The following is a 24721-nucleotide window of genomic DNA, read 5'->3' as shown; positions in this document are numbered from 1 at the left end:
AGCATTTATCCATATCATGTGCATTAAAATGTGCAATTTGTTTAGAAGGTGGCTTCTAAATCACTACAAACAAAACCAAATGGAAAAGACCAGAGTTTAAGATTTCATAAGTCCCAAAGCCTTGATCTTGAATCTAACTGTGTTACATTTAGATTCACACTTGCACTTAGATTACATTGTTCTTGTTGCTCTCTTGTTGGGGAGATTAAAGGAGGACATCCTGGCGAAAATGAGTAACCCCACACAGTAAACGCACCAGTGTAGAATGTGCATGCACGCACAGTGCTATGGGCGGGGAGCAGGTTCACACAAAGTCATTTCTCTCCCTTTTGTTTGAGACAAAATTGCTAGCTGAGTCACCGTTTGACAGTTAATTGTGAATATATGAAATTCAAAAAACCCAATTATAAAGTAGTCAGGGGAAAGGAAAAAATAATACAATGTGTGTGCTTTATACACTTTAGTTTTAACAGTATGCCGTTTGACCTCTTGCCCAAGGTCATAAAATTGTGTGGTATTAGAGTTTTGTTTATCAAGATACCCACAGAACTGATCTGTGGGTAAGGTATCAAAGACAAAGGGGGAAAAACGTGGGCATTGTGTATCAAAGCAATTTAAAAGGTGGAGAAGTCAGACCATAAAAGTGCCAGTGTAACAAAACAGCTTCCTTCATAGACTTGCTTTATGAAAGAAAAATAAAGAAAGAAATAGAGATGAGATCTTGGCATCCCATATTAATGGCTCCACCTAACGGTATATGTTTCAGGTTTTTTTTTCGTTTTTTTTTTTCAGGAAAACAAAAAGAAAAGGGAAATGCGGAATTACAATATTAAAATAAAAGAACTCAGTTTGTGAAGTCTGAAATTATCACTAAGATAAAATCTGTAGGATTTGAAAGATATCTTTCTGAAAGAACGTTGCACTCACAATATATGAATAGAGTTATAACATTTTATGAGGATAACATGATACACGCTAGTTTACAGGGAGGAAATATGGACTCCAATACAGCAGAGGGCAACATATAGCTTTTTCTTAGTTTACGAGTCACCATCATTGCGAAGAAGTTTGAAAATGGCAGCGAAGAGAATGGAGCTGTCAAAGTTTTTCTGACGTTAGGTCCGAGGTAAACGCAATTATTACTTATCAACTATTTTGTGTTATCGTTATATAACTAGTTATATATAGTTAGACAGATGATGACAGCAACAATAATTAAGTCATTTACTGTGCGATGTAACTGGTCATTTAGATAATTTCCTAACCAGCCTTGTGATGTAGCTAATGTTACTTAGCTAACCTACCGATCTAGCTACCTAACAAAGATAACGTAACTGACACAACAAAAAACAAGAATTAAACTGTTCCATATTAGTTGTTTTTTTACGGTAGTTGTATTTACCTAACCTTCAAAACAGGTGAATGGAATTACAGTTGCTGTTTACCAAAAGATGGACGGGACGGCGGACAGTAGAGAGGGCATGCTCTCTAGAATGGCGCTCAATGACAACAAGGCTGGCATGGAGGGCCTCGACCGCGACAAAATCAACAACATTATCCTCGAGGCGTCCAAGGTTTGCCAAACGTTTTCGTTATTAGCGCGGGTGTGCAAGGTTGACTCGGTAATGCGTCGTAAGTAACGTTATCTCTAGGTAATTTATATATTTCCATATCAAGATTCATTCTACCTGATGGTGTCTAGCTTCTTGGTGCTGGCAGTGAATCCACAATTAAGGTCATGTAATCTCCGTAATCTACACCAGACAGTTGTTTTTACATGTTGAAACCATGTAGCAAAAGACAAAGAAAATTGTCCAACTGCACTTGTTCTTTGTTTATATTCCCCGGGGCTCGGGTGTTGAACTTGGCCACACCCAGAGGAGCACCTTCACTACTTTCTTTGGCAGAGATATTTTTGGGGATGTTTGATATGTGAAACTCATGCCTAATCCCACTGAAAATTAAGAGGATTACAGTTGAGTCTTGAGTTGTACTCCATTAAGTGAGTTTTCTGAATGAAAACAAACAAAGCTGTTTGTAAACTCTAATCATTACATATACTTGCACATCCTTACACTTATTCTACTGCTAATTCTTACTAGTTGCATTGCATTTGGCTAAAAAGCATCAAAAAAGGTGTAATGACTGATTCTGCATCTTCATTGTAGGGCTCCAGGTTCTATGTCAATGAGGTAAAAAAGGAGCAGCAGGTAAATGAGCGCATCGGGAAGATGATGAGACATAAAGCTAAACTCACTGAACAGCAGATACAAAAAGCGCAAGCTGAGGTATTTCAAGTTTGGGGTTTTTTGGGGTGGGGTGGGTGGGGTTGGTCTGTATGGAGGTTCTTTCTGCACTCGAAAATGCTTTGTTTACTTCAGCTATCCTTTGGCTAGCTTGTCAGTTATTTGCACTTTTCACATTACTCCTGTGTTGCTCAGTGAGGATGTGCTCATGCTGCTGACTGTTCCTGCCATGTAGGTGGAGAAGCTGTCCGCAGAGCTGGAGATGGGTCGTGAGCTGGGCCGGGTGATCGTGCACGTGGACATGGACGCGTTCTATGCTGCCGTGGAGATGAGAGACTGCCCGGAGCTGAAGGACAAACCCATGGCTGTGGGATCCATGAGCATGCTGGTAAGGACCCTGGCAGGAGCCTGACTCTGCCCCTTCAGCCTAAGATCACGTTCTTTGCTTGGGGTCGACGTTGCAGCAATAATTGGATTCCTCATGCATTGTGGTTTACACAGTCCTATTCAGAATGCATGCATGTTTAGTCTTAACAAGGTTGTATCTAATTTTTGAGGGGGGAAATGGGCTTAAGAACCAAAAACTAAAAAGATCTCACAATCTATGGTATAGATCACTCTGGTTGCCTTGTTCTCTAACTAGCTGTTTATTAAAAACCTGGAACTTTACTGTTTTACTGTGATGCGACAAACTGCTGCTATTTGGCACACAGTTTGGTCACTGAAATAAACACTATTCATGAAATAAAGAATGCCCATCTGCAATTTAGTCTAATCGAAGGTTTATTCTGGGTTTCTCATTTTCACGAACAGTTTTGATTTTGGCCTCATAGAAATCAGTGTTTGCTGTCTATCTATAAATGTGTTATTGAATTTGTCATTGTATGTTTGACATCGGCAGTCCACTTCTAACTACCATGCCAGGAGATATGGTGTTCGTGCAGCCATGCCAGGCTTCATCGCCAAGAAGCTTTGTCCAAATTTGGTCATCGTGCCACTCAACTTTGATAAATACACAGCAGTGAGTGAACAGGTAATGGTCAAATCTTTAGGCCCTGGTAGCCATTATAACTGTTTATCGAGCTAATATAACTGTCCATCAAGCCAGCATATCTGTCTGTCTGACATATTTACGTGTGTTTGTCTCGAAGGTACGAGAGGTGTTTGCAGCATATGATCCTCACTTTCTGCCCATGAGTTTAGATGAAGCTTATTTGGACATCACTGAGCACCTTCACGAGAGGCAGCACTGGCCTGAGTCTATGAGATCATATAAGTCCTGTGATGCTCAGAGTGGAGAAGGTGACTGACTGATATTCATATAGAAACCTCACTGTACACTGAAAGACACTGTTGGAAGTTTGATTTTTGCATTGTACTGTTCAAAGTACCCAAGAAATGACATTACAAAATACAACAGATCTAGCTGCTTAGTGTTAATACCTTCTACCCTAAACACATTTACACACACAGCATACTCACAAATGCCATACATACACACCTGCACTCTTGCACTGTGAAACAAAAATTAGGAGCACACACAGCATACTCACAAATGCCATACATGCACACCTGCACTCTTGCAGTGTGAAACCTTCATGTTACCTGGCTTTTTGCTTCCCTTTTCCCTATGAAAAAGAGATGGATAAAACCAAGAATGAGGTTCCAGTGGAGACAGATAATCTATCCCCTGTCCTGTTTGAGGACAGTCCAAGTTCCTCCCCTAGTCTCCCAGGGTCTGATGGGAAGGTGGAGGTGTTTGGGACGAGCCCCGAAGAGGCTGTGAGGGAGATGCGCTTCCGTATCGAGCAGAAAACTTCGCTGACCGCCAGCGCCGGTGAGTCAGACAAGAATTGTTCTCATTTCTTTATTCATAGCCCTTGCAAACAGGTATGCAATATACATATAGCATGGGAGGACATCCATGAAAGATGTGTTTTGGTTGTTTGTTTCGTCTCTGCCGCAGGCATCGCCCCGAACATGATGCTTGCGAAGGTGTGCAGTGACAAGAACAAGCCCAATGGTCAATACAGCATCCTCCCTGAGAGACAGGCTGTGATGGACTTCATCCGGGACCTACCTGTTCGCAAGGTACATCACCTCCTCTTCTCCCTCTGTCCATCCCGAGCAAAAATCATGGCAGAGGTGAGATAACTACAGAAGTGCTAAACACAGCAGCTGTTTAACATCCGCGCCTCAGCCCCTGCCGTTTTTAACGATTCTTTGCATAAATGCTGCATTTCCATCACAGGTTTCAGGGATCGGGAAAGTGACGGAAAAGATGCTGGCAGCCCTGGACATCTTCACTTGTGCCCAGCTTGGGCAGCAGATGAGAGTGCTGTCGCTGCTCTTCTCAGAAACATCCTGGCACCATTTCCTCCAGATCTCCCTGGGCCTTGGCTCTACACGCATAGAGAGGTGTGTAACGCTGCCTGCCCTGTCCATCCGAGTTACAGAGTCCAAATATTTCTTTCTCTTAAGCATACACTATTGCCATAACAGACTACCTGATAGGTAGTTTATTTTTCCGATTTGTTTGTTTTATAATTAATAGCTGTTGATTAGATATAATTAATCTCCATGAGAGTAGATTTAGAAAATTAAGGGCTATATGGATGTTGAAGTACCCTGTTACATTGGCATGCTTTCTATAAGACCATTACCTCTAAGTGAAATGTGACTATTCACTGGCCTTTATGCATGTAGGCAAGGCTAGTGCATGTCTCACTAATTAAGTTCAGTGAATCCTGATCTGCTGCAAAAATAGATTTTTTTTTTAGTATTTAACTTTCTTAATTTTGTCCTTAATTTTGTAGGAATGCTAAAATAAATGTAGAATAAGTCTAGTCCAGCCTCTAGTGTAATGTGTTTTGCTTGTTTACATGAATGAAGTTTGAGTGACACTTCAGCGTGAAGTTCTGCTTGTCAGTAGTGCTGCACAATATAGACAGCAATACGATTATATATTGATTTCATTGCTATTGCATTATATCTTGCAGTTAATTAAAACGGAATATTGGTACATCTCAGATGTTTTGTGGTTAAAGGGTGTTGAACATTACTTTGGCCAAAATTATTTGTTTATTGTATCATGTGACCTCTGCGATTCATAAACATGACCACAAATATATGAGGATGGGTCAGGATGTTCACAGCACATGCTAAAAATATTCACATTTGTCTGAGTATTTGAATATTTGCATCCTTCAGGCCAATATTGCAATAAAATTGTCAACAGATCTAAGGAGCTGCCCTGCAGGTTAGTGTGATATCCACAGACTGAGTGGATAAATAAGCAAAAGTTTGCTTGGGAGTTCAACAACAGGAAAAAAGGATTGTCTAAGAACAAAATTAGAATAGTCAAAATTGAATATTGTTTCCATTCTCTTCTAAGTATGCGGGAACGTATGAAAATGTTTGTCTGTGGTAACAGGTCATGGGCTACAGTTGTGTGGGACATTGCTTTAACTCTTGTTTAGTCCAGAGTCAGGATATAATGGAAGGAGTATTGATGGAAGCAGAATATAAGCACAGCGACTTAAGACCTGATCATAATTTTATATTTATGCATTATAGATTTTCATCTTTTTAAAAAAAATCTTTTTTTCTGCAGAGACTCTGAGAGGAAAAGCATGAGCACAGAAAGGTAATTTGCTGCCTCAAAGCAGTTCACAGCCAGTAGCCAGTCTCACATGCTCTCAGAATGCTGTTTTTCTCACCCTCACTCAGCGCTTCTTGTTGTTCTCCACATCCCTTGTTTCTTGTACTGCCTGCATGGAGTCATTCTGTACTAGATCACCCAGAGCAGAGGTCACCCACAGTGATGTTTTTAATGGTTTTTAACGGGAAAATGGAGATGCAGTAGCTGCTGTCTGGCCTGGTGATTAGAACAGCATTCCGTGTCAATCATTTTCCGTGTCAGGACATTTGGAGAGATGAGCGATTCTGAGGAGCAGTATGCCCTATGCAGAGAGCTGTGTCGTGACTTGGCACAGGACCTGCAGAAGCAGGGCCTCAAGGTACGTTATGGAAATGGAGATCTTTATCAAACAATAAACTTCTTTTCTTCAGTCTTAACATGCACATTAAGTTTGTCCTGACCTGCCTGCAACAGTAGATATCTTTATGTTTGCTTTTAATCTTGCATGCTAAAAAAAAGCTAAGTCTAGCCCAGCCTCTAGTGTAATGTGTAACTTTGCCTGTTTAAATGGACTGTTTACATAAGTGAGGCTTCTGTTTCAGTGCAGTTATGATTTAGCTTAGCTGCCAGCATTTGTACTACAAATAAATAGATTTAACACCTTGCTAATTGTGCTGTTTCACATATAGGGCAAAACGGTTACCTTGAAATTAAAGAATGTCAGCTTTGAGGTGAAGACCAGAGCGCTTACACTGCAGTGTGCCGTCTGCACCGAGGAGGAGATTTTCATCCCTGCTAAGGAGCTTCTGAAGGCTGAGATTGACTATGTCAGCCCCCAGCTACTGAGGCTTAGACTTATGGGTACACGTTTATTTTTTCAGTAGTGTCTTCTAATATTACTATGTTGGTTTTTGAATCCACTTGGGCAGAAACAAACTTCTCCCTTACCTCAGGGCATCATCGCACAGTTTTGCTGTTGTTAATTACTATACGAGATGTGCAGTTCTTTGTGTGCCCATTAAATGTTCTTTACACCTCATGTAATTCCATCAAATTTACTACAGCAGTTTGCATAACTCATTTGTTAGCAGAATAGATTTTTCACCTGTCATTAAGCTCAGTAATAGCTTTAATAATTGCCTTCAGTGAGATGATTATTAGCACAAATATTGAATCATTTTTTTCTACATTAGTAGACAATATTAATAACTATTAATCATAATGGTAAAACTCTTTAAAACCACCACACTGAAGATCCGACAATTACGAATCAAAGTCTAGAAATGTTTTCTCGTGAGCATGCATTTGCAATGTTGCAAAAGCTACCTTTTTTTTTTTTTTCCCTTCATATTTTGGTTTGACAACTCCAGTATTTCAATTCATGATGGACTTCATCTCTGTGGTATAGGTGTTCGGGTTTCAAGCTTCATCAACACTGATGACAAACAGCCCCAGCAGAAGAGCATAGTGGGCTTCCTGAAGATAGCAGCACGTTCTCATAGTTCACAATCCAAGCCTGAAATGGCTAGTTTGTCAGAATGTAGGGTCAGTTCTCAAAGGCAACCACCTGCTGAGTCCTGGAGTGCCTCAGCTGGAGGGCAAACACTCAGGCCTCTTAGTAAGTGGCGAACTGAATCTGGAGACACCAGAGGCCCTAAGCAGCAGACCTTCTTCCAGATGGCCCATTCAAAGAGGTTGCAAGATCAAGCTTGGCAAGAACCAAGCTCTGTGTGCACAAATGACACAGACAATTTTTTGGCCACAGACTCAATCCACAAATCTGGCTTTTTTACCGCAACAAGCCATGAAACGGACAAAATAGGAAATACGCAAACAAGCTCATCAATAACGCATGCAGAAACGGAGCAAAACGCACTCGAAACAGACACGACCTTGCCTACAACAAGCACAGTATCACATGCAACTCAACGCGCTGACAAGCCAGCATTAGGAAAAACGCAGTCAAGTCCACCGGAGTGCTTCACGTGCCCTGTGTGTTTTAGTGAAATGCAGTCTAAAGACCTTGCAGCGATCAACCAGCACATCGATGAGTGTCTAAAGTCCAGTGCAGCGGACAGTGAGAGTTGTCACATGGTCTCGGATCAGAATGTGTATGTAGACCCAAAACAGGTGGACAGGAAGGATGAAGATCAGCAGTTGTCTCATCAGTCCAAAGCCACAGATTCAAGCTCAGGAAGCAAAGAATCACTGGAGACTCTGAACAAAGGCTTGTTAAAAAGTGTTGAGGAGGAACAACACCCCAGTTCCTTGAATGCAATCACAGCAGCATTTATTTTTGAAAAAGGTGAAAAATCCAATTTGAGAGAGCCAACGATGAATGAAAAGTGCTTACTTCTGCCTGATTCTGGAACTATAGCCTTACTCCAGACCTCTGAGGTACTAATGATGTCATCGGAGGAGAAAACCTCCACCTTGACATGCCCGGTGTGTAATCAGCCTCAAGATACAGATGACCTCACTCTCTTCAACCATCATGTGGACATGTGCCTCAACCAGGAGGTGTTGCAGGGTTTCAGGGATACTGTGTCACCACAGGCTCAGACAGCTGTATTATTCCCACAGAAGATCAAAGGTCAGTCTTTTGGAGATATTTATCTGTCTATCTATCTGTCTTGCCAGCTAGCTATGTCTTATACTACTTGTTAGCATTTGCTTTTATGTTGGTTAATGTGGAACAGTCATTCCTCCCTAATTGAATGTGATATTTGTCCTGCAGATGACAGAGGATGTAGTGCAAGAGGAAAGAGCAAAAGGTCTGGTTCTTTTATTAAATCCTTTTGTACAGTCACACCAGATGTTGACATCTCTTTGAACAATAGCACTGCTTCTGAATAATTTGATTATTCAGAAGGATATTTGGATTTGCTTATTTTGTGATGTATACAGCACAATGCAGCAAGGTGTATTTGTATGTGTACCTAAATACCTGCAGGCGAGGATCACCACCACCACCTCCCTCAAAGAAAACCAGACCCACTGGCCCAAGACACACCATTGACAAGTTCTTTAAAGGAAACAGCAACCAGAAATTCTAAATATCATCTGTACAACTTCTCCAGAATGGAAAAGTTCAGACCAAGAGCAACAGCTTGCAGTGAAGTAACATATTAGAGGTATTCGTTGGGAAATTACTGTTTTGTTTAATTTCCCCTCCGGGTAAAGAAAAAAAAAATCCACATACAAGTAAACAGGTGTTTGAGAAGAATTGTTCCTGTCCAAAATGGTAATCATGTCAAAGGAAAATGGTGAGCACTTTAGCACTATGTACTTAATTTAAAACAAAGGCACTGGTAGCAACCGGAATGCCAATTAACTTTTATTTTTATACTTGGAACAAAATGCTTATAATTTTGTGATGTAATTACTGACAGACTAAGCACGTTCCCAGTCTTGTACAATATCATCTGAACTCTTAATGAGAAATAAATATATTAAACGTTTTGTTACTGTACCAGTAACCTGGTAAAAACAAAACAAGCTTTCATACCAAAAAATTCTGTCCGGCATATCGCCAACAGCAAGCAGGCTCCCGGCCCATTCCTTTAGTCAGATGACCGAGTGGCACGATTAGTCCCTCCCAACTTCCGTGTTCCATGTTTTCCGTCTTGTGTATTTTAGTTGCATGCGTAGTTTAGTTTTCTCCGCTCCTCGTTTGATTTTCCACAGCTGTCTCTCGTTTCTAGTCTTGTTAAGTCCATGTATTTAAACCCTTATGCGTTCCCTATGTCCTGGCTGTTCAGTTTATTTGAATCCGTGCGTTTGTGTTCATTGCGGTTGTTAGAAAATTTGAACGTCTTAATACTTGAAAGCCTGTATCTGCTTGTTTGTATGTTTTGTACTCCGTATCTATATGTTTCTTATAGCCATCGTGTTTGTTTGTTAGTCTTAGTTCTTCCTAGCGTCTTTATTATAGCCTGCTTCCCCAGTTTGCCTTCGGTTCGTTTATCCTATCCCTTGTTTTGTGTATAATGTATCCTCGTACTCTCCGTGTTGGCTCTATGACTATGGACCGTTATACCGACTCTGACTTTGGATTTGCCTCTAATAAATCTCGCTCCTTTCCGCACATGCGTCCGTCGCCCTACCGCTCACCGTTACAGAATAAACAGCCGAGGGACCGGGACCACAACAGGGTTTAAATACATGGAATTAACAAGACTAGAAACGAGGGACAGGTGTGGAAAATCAAACGCGAGGTGGAGAAAACGAAATTACGGAATGGCGCTAAAGTACACAAGACGGAAAACATGGAACACAGAAAAGGGAGGGACTAATCGTGACACTGACTATGACAACAAATCGCAAACGAAGTATACAGTATCGCTAATAGTGTAAATTTTTAAATAGCTTACATTTTTAAAAATGGTTTTCGCAAACAGGATCTGTTTTCAGTGTAGAAATCACTGTAAAATACAGAGGCCTGTTATACTGCTGTTTAGGTACAGCAGGTCTGGAATGCTTTAAATTAAACATCGTAATACAGCAAGACTGTAATTTTATATTTATATTTCACATTTATCGTGTAAAAGAAAAATAAATGTATGATATCTTTGCCTCTTGCCTCTAAGTGTCTACAGTTACTTTTAAAGAGTGGGTTTGCTGTTTTCCAACCAAGAGTTCCATCATTTAAAATTGTACAAAGTACATCCTGTAATTAACTATGGTTTTGATAAGTATTCCACTTTTCTAAAGTTTTTCGGTGGGTTAAAACAGCTTACTAAGCTGGAAGCTTAAAGCACTTTTGGTTCTTCATTTATGTTTTGCTTCAAACATGTTTTGGAATGTCAGATGTCATTTTTGGAACTATTTGAAATTGTTGCTCTACATCCCAACCCCCTGGTAACTTCCACACTGCATGGTTGTATAGGAAAGAGATCAAAATTCCAGCCCAGCGTACCCAGCTAGTATTTTACACTTGTAAAATATTTCATTCATTGAAATTTGATTGACAACAGACTGAAAATTAGCTATTACCTCAGCTTTCATAAACTTTCGGTACATGATTCCAAAAGGGTACAGCTGTGGTTGGTGGTAATAGGGTTGGATTAAAACTGTTGTAGCAAAACAAGCATGATTTTTCTTAATTTAAAGATGCAAGTGATTACTATGAGTTTTCAAAAATGGTTTTAGCAACTTTTGAAAAGCTTAAATGAGTGTTCCATTTGATTTTCCTTTAATACATTTTACTTGTATGTACTTCTGGTGAGAGCAAATCTGCTTTGGGTGTAGTCTCCCAAAGCAAACAAACCTAGCCACTTCGGAGTACACTCTGTGTCATAGCAAAGAGCTTCGATGGAACAATGGACGAGAGAGTTTTGGCTCTGAAAGAAAGAATCATGAAGCAACCAATGCTGAAAAAAGAAAACCTGAACCCTAAATTATGGATTAAATCAGGGTATGTCAAAGGTGTCACAGACTTCATATTGCCAAAAGAACCAGAGGAAGACACCAGTTTTGATAATGTGGAGATGTGTAAGTACATAACCTTGTGCAAAGTCACAACATGATTAGTTTTGTTAATGTAGTTGTTTACTTACCCTGTTATTAATAAATTAATAGAATTTTAACAGTAATGTCATCATTGCTGAATTATTTTTTGTTCAAACTTGGGTTTTCCATGTTAACTGTAGGTTTGGCCCACACCATGCATAAAGTATAGTATTCTTACATTAGAGCTACAAACACGAGTTTTCAAAAGTACCTCCATTATCCCAGGAAATAATTATACTTTTCTACGTTATATTGTTTGTGGTGTGACGTGTAGGTAACACCATTTATATAGATGCTTCTGCAGTATATAAACATGGTTGTTTTCATATGTTTCCATGAGTAAATCATTAATGGTCACAGGACCTACTTCAAACCATGTTTGATGTGAACACACAAAACGGATGCTGTTTGTGTGTGCTCAATATGTTAACAGAGATGTCAAAATAAAAGTAACTCCATATGGTCAGTTTTTTGTTTGTTTCCTGTTCTGTCCTTCTCCAGTGCTTGAGGCTGAGAAAGAATACATCGAAGCAGCAAAGAGGAACGATGTGGAAGCCATGAAGGTTTTAGGAAGGGGTGTGAACGTTAATGCAAAAAACGTAGTAGGTCAAATATATTTTAGTAACATTTATTGACCTGAAATACAAACAGTATTTTTAACCTATAAAGTTGATACAGTTAATATTAATAGATGGTCCATACATTCTTTACAACAAGGAAAATATGGAAATTGTGCTTATTGTAACTTTAGGGTCCAGTACAACACTTACTTTCATTTGTGTTTTGATGTGGGCTGAAATAGAAATGTTGTGAATGATTTCTGTCTCATTCCAGCACCATCGGACTGCACTTCATTATGCGGTGGCCTGCAAAAATGTAGAAGCTGTCGATCTCCTGCTCAGGAGGAGAGCAAAGCTGGACTTACCTGACAAGGTAGGCTGTAGAAGCTTTTATTCAAATCAGACTGAAAAAGTCACACACAGAATATGCTGTGCAAATATTGCATCGGCTGTGCGTTCTTTCCGTACAGTACGGAGTAACTGCCATTCACCTCGCAGCGTGGTTCGGCAGTCTAGAAATCCTGAAGCTGCTGGTTCAAAGTGGGGCTGATCAGAGGGTCGAAACCGAGGTGAGTTTGCGATAATCTCTTTCCAGTACTAAGCTTGCTATAATAAGAATAATTCTAAATATCAAACATTATTATGGTACATTACCTTGAATGTCACTCTGTCCCCAGGAAGGGATGAACATGATGCACTGTGCTGCCGTCAACGATCACACTGAAATCGTGCAGTACATCGTCAAAGACCTTCAGATGAGAGAACTCGACAAAGAAGACCATGTAGGCTGGGAAGTTTCATTCTTTTGGTTCTAACTGAAATCACTCTTTGCTTTCAAGAAGGCCATGAACAAAATCTGACCCCCAAAATAAACAGCAAACTCATAGTAATGGAAAGAATGTGTAGTAAGGTTACTATAAACTATACACCACTCAAGGAGCAGTTATCATTTACATAATCCTACCTGAGTGGTTATGGGTTTCATCTTTTCCATTTAATGTTATGTACACTGCTCAAAAATTAAGGAAACACTTAAATCACACACTGGATCTTCAGCAAAAAAATTACTGGAAATCTGTATTGATATAAATTATGTAGTTTGTTCATAACAAAATGATGTTAACAACTGTCAGAGCAAACCAAAATTATCAACCCACTGAACGTTGGATTCAAAATCACACTGAAAATCAAAGCAAATTTAAAAAAAAAAAAGTAGAAATCACAGGCTGATCCAATTTGTGCGAATTTCATCATGGCAACTTGTTACTTTGTGGTGTGTATGGCCTCCATGTGCCTGGATACACTCCTGACAATGTCTGGGCACACTCAGATGGCAGATGGTGTCCTGGGGGACCTCCTCCCAGACCTGGATTAAGGCATCAGAGAGCTCCTGGACAGTCTGTAGTACTACTTGGCGGTATTTGGATATGTAATGTCCCAGCGGTTCTCAGTTGGATTCAGGTTTGGAGAACATGGGGGCCAGTCAGTGGCATCAATACCTTCATCATCCAGGAACTGCCTTCACACACTGGTCGTGTGAACCCATGGCCCATTGCACCAGCAAGGTCTGACAATGGATTGGAGAATTTCATCCCAGTGCTTAACAGCAGGCAGTGTTCCACTGGCTATCACATGGAGGTTTGTGCAACCCTCTGAGAATATGCCTCCCCTGACTGTCACTGGCCCACTGCCAAACTTGTCATGGTTAATGGTGTTTCAGGCAGCATAATGTTCACCATGGTATCTCCAGACTATTTTACGTCTGTCATGTGTTCAGTGTGAACATGCTCTCATCTATGAAGATAATGGGATGCCAGTGGCAGACTTGCCAATTCTGTTATACTCTGGCAAATGCTAATTGAGCTGCATGGTGCTGGGATGTGAGCACAGGTCCCCCTAGAGGACGTCAGGCCCTCATGCTACCCTCATGGAGTCTGTTTCTGACAGTTTGGTCAGAAACATGCACACCACTAGCCCACTAGAGGTCATTTTATATGGCTCTGCCAATGCTCGTCCTGTTCCTCCTCACACAAAGGAGCAGATACTAGTCCCCAGATGCTGGAGTCATGACCTTATATGGCCCTGTCTAACTCTTTGTGTAATGGCCTGTGTCCTGGTATATCCTCCATGTTCTTGAAACTCTCCTGGTAGACACAGCAAACCTTCTTGTGGGACATATGGATAGGACATATGGATGTGCCATCTTGGAGGAGCTGGACTACCTGTGCAACCTGAAAGTGATGCAGGTACCATCTCATGCTAGCAAATTACAAGGACACTAGCAAATTGCACCACTACATTTACTTTAGAGAAGAATCAGTCAGGAAGGATAAGGAGAAAGTAATTATCTGTGGCCAGGACCTGTAAAACCATTCCCTTTTTGGGGGTTGTCTTGCTATTGCCTTTCCAGTGCACCTGTTTTCACTTTCATTTGCACCAAATCATGTCAAATTGCTTTACAATCGCTTATGCTTCCTAGATATTGACAGATTGATATCCCTCAAGTTTAATTGACTTGGTGTTACACTATGACGATTGTTTTCTCTTAATCTTTTTGAGCAGTGGGCATAATTCTACACAATGCCACGTGGGTCATGAATGGCTTAACTTATTATCTGCAGTATTGTGCTTAATGGTACCTGGAACTACCTGTGCCATTACAGGCTTCATTTATTACTTTAACGTGTACAGACAGATGTGCCTAACAGTTACGTTCTCTCTGTGTGACAGCATGGCAGCAGGCCTTTTGCTGTTGCGGCAGAGCATGGCCGCGTGACAATGCTGCAGATGATGATGGAGGAGGATTACAAAATGGCGACCATGGAAGGAAACCAGGTTTTTGTATAGTTTTCTCTGCGGCACTGAAGCTACATTTTGTGGTGTGTGCTTGACAGTGTTTGTGGATGTGGATGTCACTAAAGTAGAAAGCTACTCCCAGCCGGGCATCACAAGTGTATGTGACCTGTCCAGGGCATGAGGGCTTAACCTCACTAGACTCTGTTTCTCAACCTCTCTCTTGGCAGAATGGAGACACGCCTTTGCATCTCGCTGCTAGGAATGGTCATCTAGAAGCTATGCAGTTGTTGCTCGAGAGCTTTGCGATCCGTAATGAAGTCAATCATGTAAGGGCCTTGGTGAAGTATAACAAAAATGACACAAGTCAAATACCTCAGTACACAATGGTAGAAACCACATTCTGAATGAATGAAGGATGTTAATTTGTTGTTTCTAGGATGGGGAAACAGCATTGTATCTGGCTGCAGATGGAGCTTATGAGGACTGTGTTTTAGCTCTACTGGAAGCCAACTGTGACCCAAACACTCATACTCTAGTATGTAAGAAGCCCCTTAGATAGAAACTTGGAGGTGGCAAAAGCTCAGGTCTTTTACCTTCATGAATGTAGGAAGATCTTGGAGTAGTCATTTGATTCCACAAACTAATGATGCTTTTTGGTTTCTATTATGGTGTGTTCTGTTGGATCACAGAACGGGACAAGTCCTCTCCATGCTGTGTGCGAAAAGGGCCATACATCTGTGGTGAAGCTCCTTGTTAACAGTGGTGCTCAGATGAACATTCAAAACAATGTAAATCACTGAAACTGCTTTTCTAAATACAGACATATAGTAGGCCTACTTCTTTCATATAGAATGGTTTGATTATATAATATATTCGAATGTCACTAGTAAGGTGTTTCTGATGAATCATGAGATCATAAATTGAATAGGTCAAGAGATGCGATATTAGCTTTGCTAAAATAAATGAAACTATATTTTTTCTAGTACTTACAGACACCATTCCACCTGGCAGTGAAGAACTGTTACATTCCTGTGATCCACACACTGCTGGAGTCGGGCTGTGACCCGAACATCACAGATCATGTGGGTTCTGTGGTAAATGTTCTTCTGTAATCATGTATGCTTATGCATTTCAAACGAGTTCATGGAAGTGTGTTCCACCCTTTTCAGCTGGGTCAGACAGCCCTCCACACTGCAGCAGAACTGGGCAAGGTGGATGTGGTGGAGATGATACTGAAAGCTGGTGTGGATATGGAGATCAAAGACAGGGTAGGCTGATTTTTAGCCATACCAGAAACATTATGGAATGTCAAATTTATAGAAGTTGTGAAATTTCACTGAAACGTTCTTCTATATTTGAAAAATCCAGCAGGGTAAAACAGTCCTCGGGGTAGCAGCAAGAGCTGATGTAGTGATCATTGTAGACATGATAATCAAAGCTGAAAGATACTTCAACTGGATAAGGGTGAGTATTTGGTATAAAATAGCTGGAATGGGACTATGCTGTAGACTGCATTTAAATCTTTCTTGGTATTAATCTTTCGTGATGTCAATCACTTTTTATTTCCTCAGCCATTCAATATTAGCATAAAAAGTTAATCTAATTTTACTCTGTATATATTGCCATGCCTAAATGTCATTCAATCTTATTTATTTTGTTAGAGGGCTTGAATACCACAAAACATATTGATAATTCAATATAATATGACAAGTTAATAATGTAGATAAAGATTTGCCAGCCCTAATACTTGATAATGCGCCCAGCCAGACTGTTTTTCAAAGCTACGGGCCCCTTTTCAGTCCAGTGGAGAAGTTACCGAGAGCCTCCATGATGAATATCCATTGAGGTTTAAATTGGATCACCGCCCTGAAACGAAGCAGGTCCGTGACATGATGTGGAACCTGGCTTACAAGATGCTAAAGAAGAACGAGTGGAAGAAGTTAGCACAGCACTGGGACTTCACTGAGCAGCAGGTGGCTGCCATCGAGGAGCAGTGGACAGGTGGTGGTTCTGGCTCCTCTGAGACCAGCTCACTTAAGCCAACACTTCACCCAAAAAACACTAATGTAGTTAATGCTGTAGCGTAGTGTAGAAACAAGTGTTGTGGTTGCTGGGACAGTTACATGTGGCTCCTACTGGACCCTCAATTTAATTCCAACCTAACATCAATGCTTGATGCAGCGGTTATCCTAGAGTACATAGGGACTTGACTGCATGTGTTTGTAGGTCCCAACAGCTACCAGGAGCATGGAAACAGGATGCTACTGATATGGCTCCATGGAGTGGTGGTGGCACAGAAAAGCCCAAATAAAGAGCTTTACCAGGCACTGATCTCTGTCGGGAATCTGAAAATGGCAGGTATGACTAGATACATTTTTCATTCTATAGACTCCCCATGTTGTTAAGCTTTCAAACTACTAATTCTTCGCTGAAGAATATGTGAAGAAAATATGATTTCATATGCAGTATCTCTTTTGTACTGACAGAAAAACTAAGGATGGAGGGAGAGGACACTGGTAATCGGAAATGTACAATTTCATGAAGCAGTGCAGACTAAAATAAAGTGAAGCAAAGCTTTATTTCCCATGAAGGATTCACTCACATTTTTACTGTCACCCTAATGGTACATTACATTAACAAGCCTACCTGACTGATGAATGGTGACCATATTACATTCATTCTCATCAACAAAAGAAATTATTACAGGATTGTGCATGGGTGGATTTAAATTTGATGTACTGAAGAAAATAATTGCATCACTCATCATCAGGTGAACAGCTACATGCAAGACAAACCAGTGACAATAGACACTATATCATAAAGTAAATAAAAGGGTTCTCTTATAAACAAATCTGATCATTAAATTGCATTAGTATAAAAATACTTCAAATAAAAATTTAACAAAACATTCCAAAAACACTGACAGTAACACATGCATGGTATAAATGGTTTAACGAATTCTTCCTGATTCTCAAATTAGCACAGTCAAACATTTTTGCCAATAAACAAGGTAAAAACTTTTTTATAACCAACTTGTGTAAACTAGTACACCAGTTACACTCACGCCACTCTCATGTGTTCATGGGATAGGCTGTGGGTTGGGACGAGCGAATTAGTCCACTACTTTGATGGAGTGGACGTGAAATGCAGAGGTCTGTCCTCTGGCCTGGCTGGAAGAGCTCTTGGTGCTGGACACAGTTTGACTCTGTAGAGCGGAGCGTGGGAACTTGGCTGCTGTTGCCTGGCTGACAGTACGCTGGGAAAGACCATCAGGGTGGAAGTAGAAAAAACAATGAAGCAATCTGTATTGAACTCTGAAAATTTTCTATGCTCTGCAATTACAATTGTGTTTTTCCACCCAAAGTGCTAACTTTGCTAACAGTTAATGAATCCTAGTGGGGACCATTTAGCATCATCTTATTTGCATAATGATAACATGCACATAATAGCCTTCATTCATTGGTAGCAGCAGCAGTTTTTGTTTTTTGTTTTTTTAGAAACAAAAAAACAACAACATCTCAGAATATACACAAGCAGGCTCTGTTACCTGAGTGACAGGGTGGTGTCTTTCCACAATGACAGAACTCATGGGTGGGGACACACCCATAACTTGCATGCTGCTGGGAGGACGCCCCATCCTGGTCAGCTCGGAGCGCCCGGTTATGCGTGCAGTCACAGTCTTGGAAGCTTTCTGCTGTCCAGCTGTGACCATCCGTGCACTTGACTACAGAAATGACCAACAAGCCAAGTGCAAGTAACTCACAGTAAATTCAAAGGACTGACAGAGGATAGCTTTCGTGGTACTAAAGATGCAATACATACAGAGAAATATTCAGTTTGCATCTGAAAAGTTATAGTCAGCAGTGCTTGTACCTGTCTCAAGGAACTTGTGCTGCCTCCTGGTAGTAAAGAGGAGTTCACCACTGTAGTGGAAGGCAGTGCCTCTACAGTGCCATAGCCAGCCTGAGATGTATAGTGACCCTGCAACATGATAATGGGTTTAGACTATTAAATGTGCTTTTAAAAAGGAAATACAATTTGGCTTGAACTGAGCTGAAGTGTACCATGTCTAAATTATCTAGAAAATCTTTTGTCTGGAGACCAATATGCTACTTATGTTTTTGACCATTCAGGAGATAAAACCTTTCATTAATAATGAAGACATGCTATAGAGCCAATCAGAAATCAGATCTGAAGAAACACATTGTTCAGAATGCCTCCAGTTTAACTAAATGTTGAACTAACCAGAAACAGACTGGCTGGTCCAAATCAAATATATAGCTCCCAGGTTAATCTGTTTATTACTAAGCATGACAGTTCCTAATACATAATAAAAAAATAACCGTTTCTTTCCAGTCGAATATGTGCAGTGGTAAGTGGACTGTCCCCTTTATACATCGACCCTGCAGAATTTTTCACGGCTTACTGCTTCTGTGCCTTCTGTATTGCTGTGGGAGGGGCCGGGTGGCACTGGAGAGTCCATAAAGGTTGGGCTAAGGCGTGTGGACGTGCTAGTATGGAACAGACGACCGGATGCTGAGCTGGAGCTGGGCTCGTCCCCCGAGGGCAGGGCATCTTGAAGAAGGAAATTAAACTGCTGCATTTATTTGGTTACAATAAGTACAGTTACAGTCACACCAGTAGACCAGAGGCTCAGTCTGATCTGAGCATGCTAGTGCGAGATGAAGTGACTATCCTTATGGTAGCCTGGTAATTTTAATTTAATTATTTTCTCGGGAACTCACGTATGTAAACTTTGTAGAGCAAAAGGGCCTTTAGCGGTTTAAAGTGAGAGGTATACTGCTGTGCTATGAACAGGCTAGTTTTTATATAGCTCTTATGTCTTGCTTTGGTCTAATTTCTTAGAAGGACCAAGAAGTTAGTCAGTCTGTTGTGCGCAACGTAGGAAACCACCAAGGAGGGAAAAATGAAAGGAAAAATCTTTCCTAAAATGTATTGACTTCTTCTCGATCGCATACTAGCAAAAGTACTTATTATGTACTCTTATGTACTTATTCTCAATAGAGGACACGACCAACATGGGCCAACTTAAACTCGAGACCAGGCTATTGCAATAATGAAGGGTGCATCAAAACATCCAGGCAGCGGATCAATGGCCCTAATGACAAACCTTTTGCGTTTATTTTCACTGCAGTACAAAGCAAGCTGGAGGTTGACTGGGAAATCTCAGTTTTCCGGCATGTTCATGCTGCTGGCTCAGAAAACACAGACAGCCCAAACGTTTTTGTTGCTTGGTTGTTCTAAGAGCACCAAATGCATGTGCAGCACTGCCAAACACATGGATTTATAAGGAAGAGATGAAGTGAGAAGTGCTTTAGGTGAGAAGTGCTGTCAGATCATACCCATTTTAATAAACAAAAGGTAAAGTGTCACCTTTACTGCCCAATTAATGCCTACATGGTTTTATTATCTCTCTGGCCTTGTCTTTTATACAGTTCTTGTACTTTTGCTGAACAAAATGCATGCATTAGACACACACATAAATTGCATACAGTATTTTCACCATAAACAAAAGGTGCCAGTCAGAACTTCGAATCCCCTTGGGTTTCCAAGTTGTTGGTAATAAAGTATTACTTACAAAACAATGAGCCATTTATCCAGATACAAGTTATTCTTAGTCTTGGACCAAAGTACACAGTCAATCCTTTTCAGTCACCAAACCAGCCTGTGATTCAGTCAAGGGGTGTCTGGAGTAGTTTAGCCATATCTTAGACACACGTGGGTCCCCAGCATCACTTCTCTGTGGTAAAGGCTAGCTCACCTCGCTCCTGTCCACCTGTCCCTCCAGTGTGGAACATGCTGAGGGCCTCGATGTTGAGTGCGCACACCCCCCGCATGAACGCCTTCTTCATGGAGTCTTCGTAGCGCTCCCTCTCAGCGCGCAGTCTCTGGATCTCGGCCTGGGCCCTGTGCAGGGCGTCCACGTGCTAAAACATACACATGCTCAGTGCAAGTCCCCATATTCAGCTGAACACCACTTGTCATTTGAACAAGATCACTTGGTACCACTGGAATGTACTGTTCTTCTTGGCCTCATTAAAGTCAAAACTAACTGCTGATTAATTGAACTCAGACCATTAAACTGATCAGGGTAGCATGGTATTGTTTTTGTCATGGTCTGGCCACTTTTCAGCCCCCCACCTAGTTTCATCCAGAACACACAGGTTTGTCAGGCTGCCGACAGGTCTGTTTACCTCCGCAAGCTTGGCCTCGTAGTCTGCGGAGAGCTGCAGGCAGACCTCCTCTGCGCGGGCCCGGCATGCCCGCTCCACTGTCTCCCTCCAGTCGGTCTGGATGAGAGAATGCCAGGCAACCCACACCTTCCTTTTCAGCTGTAGATGGTAGTGCTGCTCTGCTACCTTGCTTCCCTGCACCTGTGGTCCAGAGTGGAAAGGAGAGGCAAGCCGTGTAATAAGTCCACAGGCCAGTCAGTCGGTCACTTCCTATTTCACTTTTACACAGATAGAAACTTGAGTGATTGTATTTTGAAAATCTCTTATTCTGTAGAGTATATGGACAGATTTAGAGACACTGGCAATTTAAACTCTTTCCAATACATTTACACCTTTGCAAATCACATAAGAAAATTTTTGGAACTTTATTTTGGGAACATTTTCTGTTAAGTACCAAGTGGTCTATAAGTAAACAACAAACTCTGGGAATGAACTCTGTGAACAACAATCCTGTCCAACACATGAATGAACATGTACATAAACCCGAGCTAAATAAACAGGCATGTGAAAGGATGGAGGTCCTGTGCCTGTGTGCAGCAGCTCTGCTCTGCAGTGGCCTTGTCACGCAGCTCACCTCCTCCCTCGCAGCGCAGCGCTGGAGCCTCCAGTGGGTGAAGCGCCTCATTAGCTCCGTCCGCTCACGCTGCCTGTCAATTGCCCGCGTCAGGTTCATGATGACCTGCCGCAAAGCAGACAACAGCAAGTGACTGTGGACCTGAGGGTGTTTGCATCCTCTACTGTCTGATTTGCATGACAATGTTGATATTGGAAGATAGCTACTAAAATTATACACGCGACCGTTGTTCAGGATCAAGTCATGATTCATTTGCCCAAGTTCTTTGTCAGGCTTGTCTCACACAATGCAATTTTCTTTGCCAGAATAAGAAGGGGAAGAGGACACACCTCATCTTTCCTCTGATTGGAGGTCTGGTAGGTGTTCAGCAGGTCTTTGAGGCCATCCATCTCCACATTAATGCCTGCTACATGAGCAGCATGCCTTTCCCTCTCCTTCTTCATCTCCAGCTTGTGTTGCTCCACCAAGGCCAGTCTCCATTTCCTCAGCTCCATCATCACATTGCTCTGCAAAAATGTTGGTGATTAAGGTGCTATCTACCGGACGTGAAAATGCTCTGCGGGGGGAAGAAAACTGGCAGAGCAGGTTGCTGGCTGCTTTAAAGACAAATCTTGAGCACTGACTCAATTTTGATTTCAAAAATTCAGCTTGTTTGACAGATGTGATTGAATGCTTTTGACCATGAACAGATTTATTTTCTCCTTCACTCATTCTTTCACTTTCATACAGTTCAGTCCAAATGCCTGCTGCCTCACCATTGCATTCTTGCTATTCATCAATATTTTCTTTCTGAATAAAATCTTAATGTCAACTCAAGTATGTACACTTAACCTTACATACCTAGTGATTCAGATTTTTCTCTGAATTACCTATTCTCGATTTTCCAGCTTTGGGATAGCCTGCTCTACTGGATTTTTTTTAGTCCTCATGTCGAAGAACAACAAAGGCAGACTGCAGATGCCAATGCCAGAATCATGCGATAATGTAATGATGCAGCTTCCTGCCTCATTACTTATTGAAAGGACTGACTTTCCTAAATGGTTTACCTACCCTGAAAACTATCATCCAATGTGCTGGAGTATAGTTTCAAAAGAATGAAAAAAAACTAAAAAAAAAAAGGGTCATTATCTACCATTATCTATATTATTTAACAGCATTGCAAATTTTAGAGGAAATTCAAACCTTTAGGTTGTTACTCCAGGTTTCCAGAATGTTCTCCATCTTGTTCAGGTTCTCCTCAGAAATGGACATCTCAGTCATTACAGTGACCATAGGATCTGGACTGCTCTGCCCATATCTGTCTGACTCAGTAGTTCTCTGTGATTCTCTTGCAGACCTGGCTATCATCTCCTGCCCTGAAGACAATACAATGTTCACTGACAATAGTAGCAAAGGTACTCTGTGATCAGGTACTGCTTATGTCTTGTAGTATTAGGTGGATTGACCTTCAGAAAGTTGACTCTGTGGTCTGGATCCTTCAAACTGTGGAGTAGTTGTGCCTGAAATGATCTCACTTGAAGGTGCAGATTGTTTCCCATTTTCTGATATCAAAAACAGATTTCAAGTATGGCCAGGTACTAAATTATAAACACTATAAAAACATGATGAAAGAAACAGCCCCGATATAATATCCAATTGTGTACCTAATATTATTTAATATTTAAATATACCTAGGTTTAAATAAGTCTAGAAGCCTGCAATTGCCATCTTTATCCACTCTTACATATATATGTCATTGCTATAGAGAAAAATTCTTCCAACCCTCATGCTCCTGATATCTTGCATCATCCATTAAACTGGAACTCTGGGCTTTTTTTGAAGTAAGTGAGCCGGTCAGTAGTTGTGATGGACGAGCGGGCTCATACTTTGAAGTGACCACCGCAAAGCGAAGCAGTTCTTCATACTCATCCTATCATGAGAGGTTGTGAAAGGTTAGACATGTGACAGACTTAACAGTACATCACTGCATAAAGTGTGTCATAAACGTATTTAACGATCTATGTAGCTAAAACCTGTTACCAAAAATCTGCTATTATTAAGAAAGCTACTCACTTGAAGTTCAGAAGACACTGAGCTTCCTCTGTCCGAGTCCCTTGGTAAGTTAAGACTATTTGGCTTATCTTCATCTGAAGACATCTTAACACCCGGAAAAAAACTATGCGAAGCACATGGAATTTACAACCCATACATTTAGTTTTTTACGAGACCTAAACACCTGTTAGCTCACATTACTTTCATAAACATAGCTAGATAATTATCCTAGCTAACCTGGCTAATGAGAATGCAAGCTAGTTCGCTAAACCAATTATTAAAAAAACAAAAACTTTTAGCTAAACGTATAGGTTGAAGTACGTGGCTGCAAAATCGACCTCCTATATCTTAACTAAGATTAGCTAGCGTTATTTAGGAATCTAAAACTAGCTACATGATATCGGCTAATAAACAGAAAACTCTTAGCTAGCTAGCTAGTAATGCATGAACTAGGTAGGCTTGCTAGGTTAATTTACCGAGCTGGCTAGTTATCTGAGGGCTAACATTTCGCAATGGAGCAAACATTTTAGACCGTAACGTTACCGAATAACTGTTATTACCTTATCGATATGACTTCTGCTATGTTGCTAGTACAGCCACAGCACAAACACAAGCATTAATGAATTTGGTGTTTCAAACTGTTGAAGAGTCCAGCAAGCTTTAATCATATAGGCTTAAATTTTGACATACCATTCATTAACCATTCTGATTGGACAGTTTGTTTCTGTGGAAACGTAGACGCTGGATCTTGCATTGAAATTGATTTCCTAACAAATTAGCTAAACTGGCCGACTCAGGTTTTTTTTTCACATTACCAAAGAGTGAAAAAATAATCACCTTAAGAACTGAGAATAGGAAATAAAATAAATAACATTACTAAGATCTTCAAGAATCGGTACGAATTTTTTGGTGCAGCCTCGACTTGGTCCGAGGTGTCTTGTGGTAAGGCCACCCGCACGTTGTGAGTCCCACTCCTCGGTCTTAAAGCGGGGCGGGAACGTGTGATTTAAATAACTTTAGGTCCTGCAAGCACTGCGCAGGCTTGATAAAAGCAGATGTCCCATACTGCAAACTTAGCTACACTTTATTTCTTTTACCCCAAATGCATT

The 24721-nt window shown here is 40.9% G+C and overlaps 4 protein-coding genes across 4 annotated transcripts in view; 3 read left to right on the top strand and 1 right to left on the bottom strand.

Annotated features, from left to right (window-relative positions):
* The first annotated feature begins 1072 nt into the window (after window positions 1–1072).
* polk (polymerase (DNA directed) kappa) lies at window positions 1073–9545 on the top strand. Its single transcript, XM_027015059.2, has 15 exons — window positions 1073–1126; window positions 1419–1574; window positions 2169–2288; window positions 2482–2634; window positions 3148–3279; window positions 3398–3548; window positions 3886–4083; window positions 4213–4337; window positions 4498–4664; window positions 5860–5892; window positions 6169–6265; window positions 6576–6747; window positions 7295–8479; window positions 8624–8660; window positions 8840–9545. Exons 2-15 carry the CDS (start codon window positions 1452–1454, stop codon window positions 8940–8942), a joined length of 2796 nt encoding a protein of 931 aa, XP_026870860.2. The 5' UTR covers window positions 1073–1126; window positions 1419–1451; the 3' UTR covers window positions 8943–9545.
* Window positions 9543–17337, top strand: ankdd1b (ankyrin repeat and death domain containing 1B). The gene is made up of 15 exons (XM_027015058.2): window positions 9543–11379; window positions 11899–11999; window positions 12232–12330; window positions 12428–12526; window positions 12635–12739; window positions 14688–14792; window positions 14981–15079; window positions 15190–15288; window positions 15443–15541; window positions 15737–15835; window positions 15923–16021; window positions 16122–16217; window positions 16553–16754; window positions 16980–17111; window positions 17240–17337. The coding sequence occupies exons 1-15, from the start codon at window positions 11208–11210 to the stop codon at window positions 17293–17295; spliced, it is 1662 nt and encodes a 553-aa protein (XP_026870859.2). The 5' UTR covers window positions 9543–11207; the 3' UTR covers window positions 17296–17337.
* poc5 (POC5 centriolar protein homolog (Chlamydomonas)) lies at window positions 17313–24251 on the bottom strand. The gene is made up of 13 exons (XM_035529811.1): window positions 24173–24251; window positions 23634–23736; window positions 23343–23490; window positions 23027–23122; window positions 22764–22936; window positions 21911–22087; window positions 21582–21686; window positions 20969–21148; window positions 20536–20701; window positions 19180–19328; window positions 18627–18734; window positions 18301–18477; window positions 17313–18009 (listed from the first exon to the last, which is right to left on the bottom strand). Exons 2-13 carry the CDS (start codon window positions 23715–23717, stop codon window positions 17866–17868), a joined length of 1707 nt encoding a protein of 568 aa, XP_035385704.1. The 5' UTR covers window positions 23718–23736; window positions 24173–24251; the 3' UTR covers window positions 17313–17865.
* sv2ca (synaptic vesicle glycoprotein 2Ca) overlaps window positions 23662–24721 on the top strand; it is a 32654-nt gene continuing 31594 nt past the window's right edge. Inside the window, exon 1 of the mRNA XM_027015070.2 lies at window positions 23662–23677. The gene's annotated coding sequence lies outside the window, so the exon portion shown is untranslated. The remainder of the gene's footprint in view (window positions 23678–24721) is intronic.

The sequence above is a fragment of the Electrophorus electricus genome, chromosome 9, assembly GCF_013358815.1.
Source record: "Electrophorus electricus isolate fEleEle1 chromosome 9, fEleEle1.pri, whole genome shotgun sequence".
Lineage (NCBI taxonomy): Eukaryota > Metazoa > Chordata > Actinopteri > Gymnotiformes > Gymnotidae > Electrophorus > Electrophorus electricus.
The sequence above is the reverse complement of the archived record's forward strand: the minus strand, read 5'-3'. Positions and strand labels throughout refer to the sequence as shown.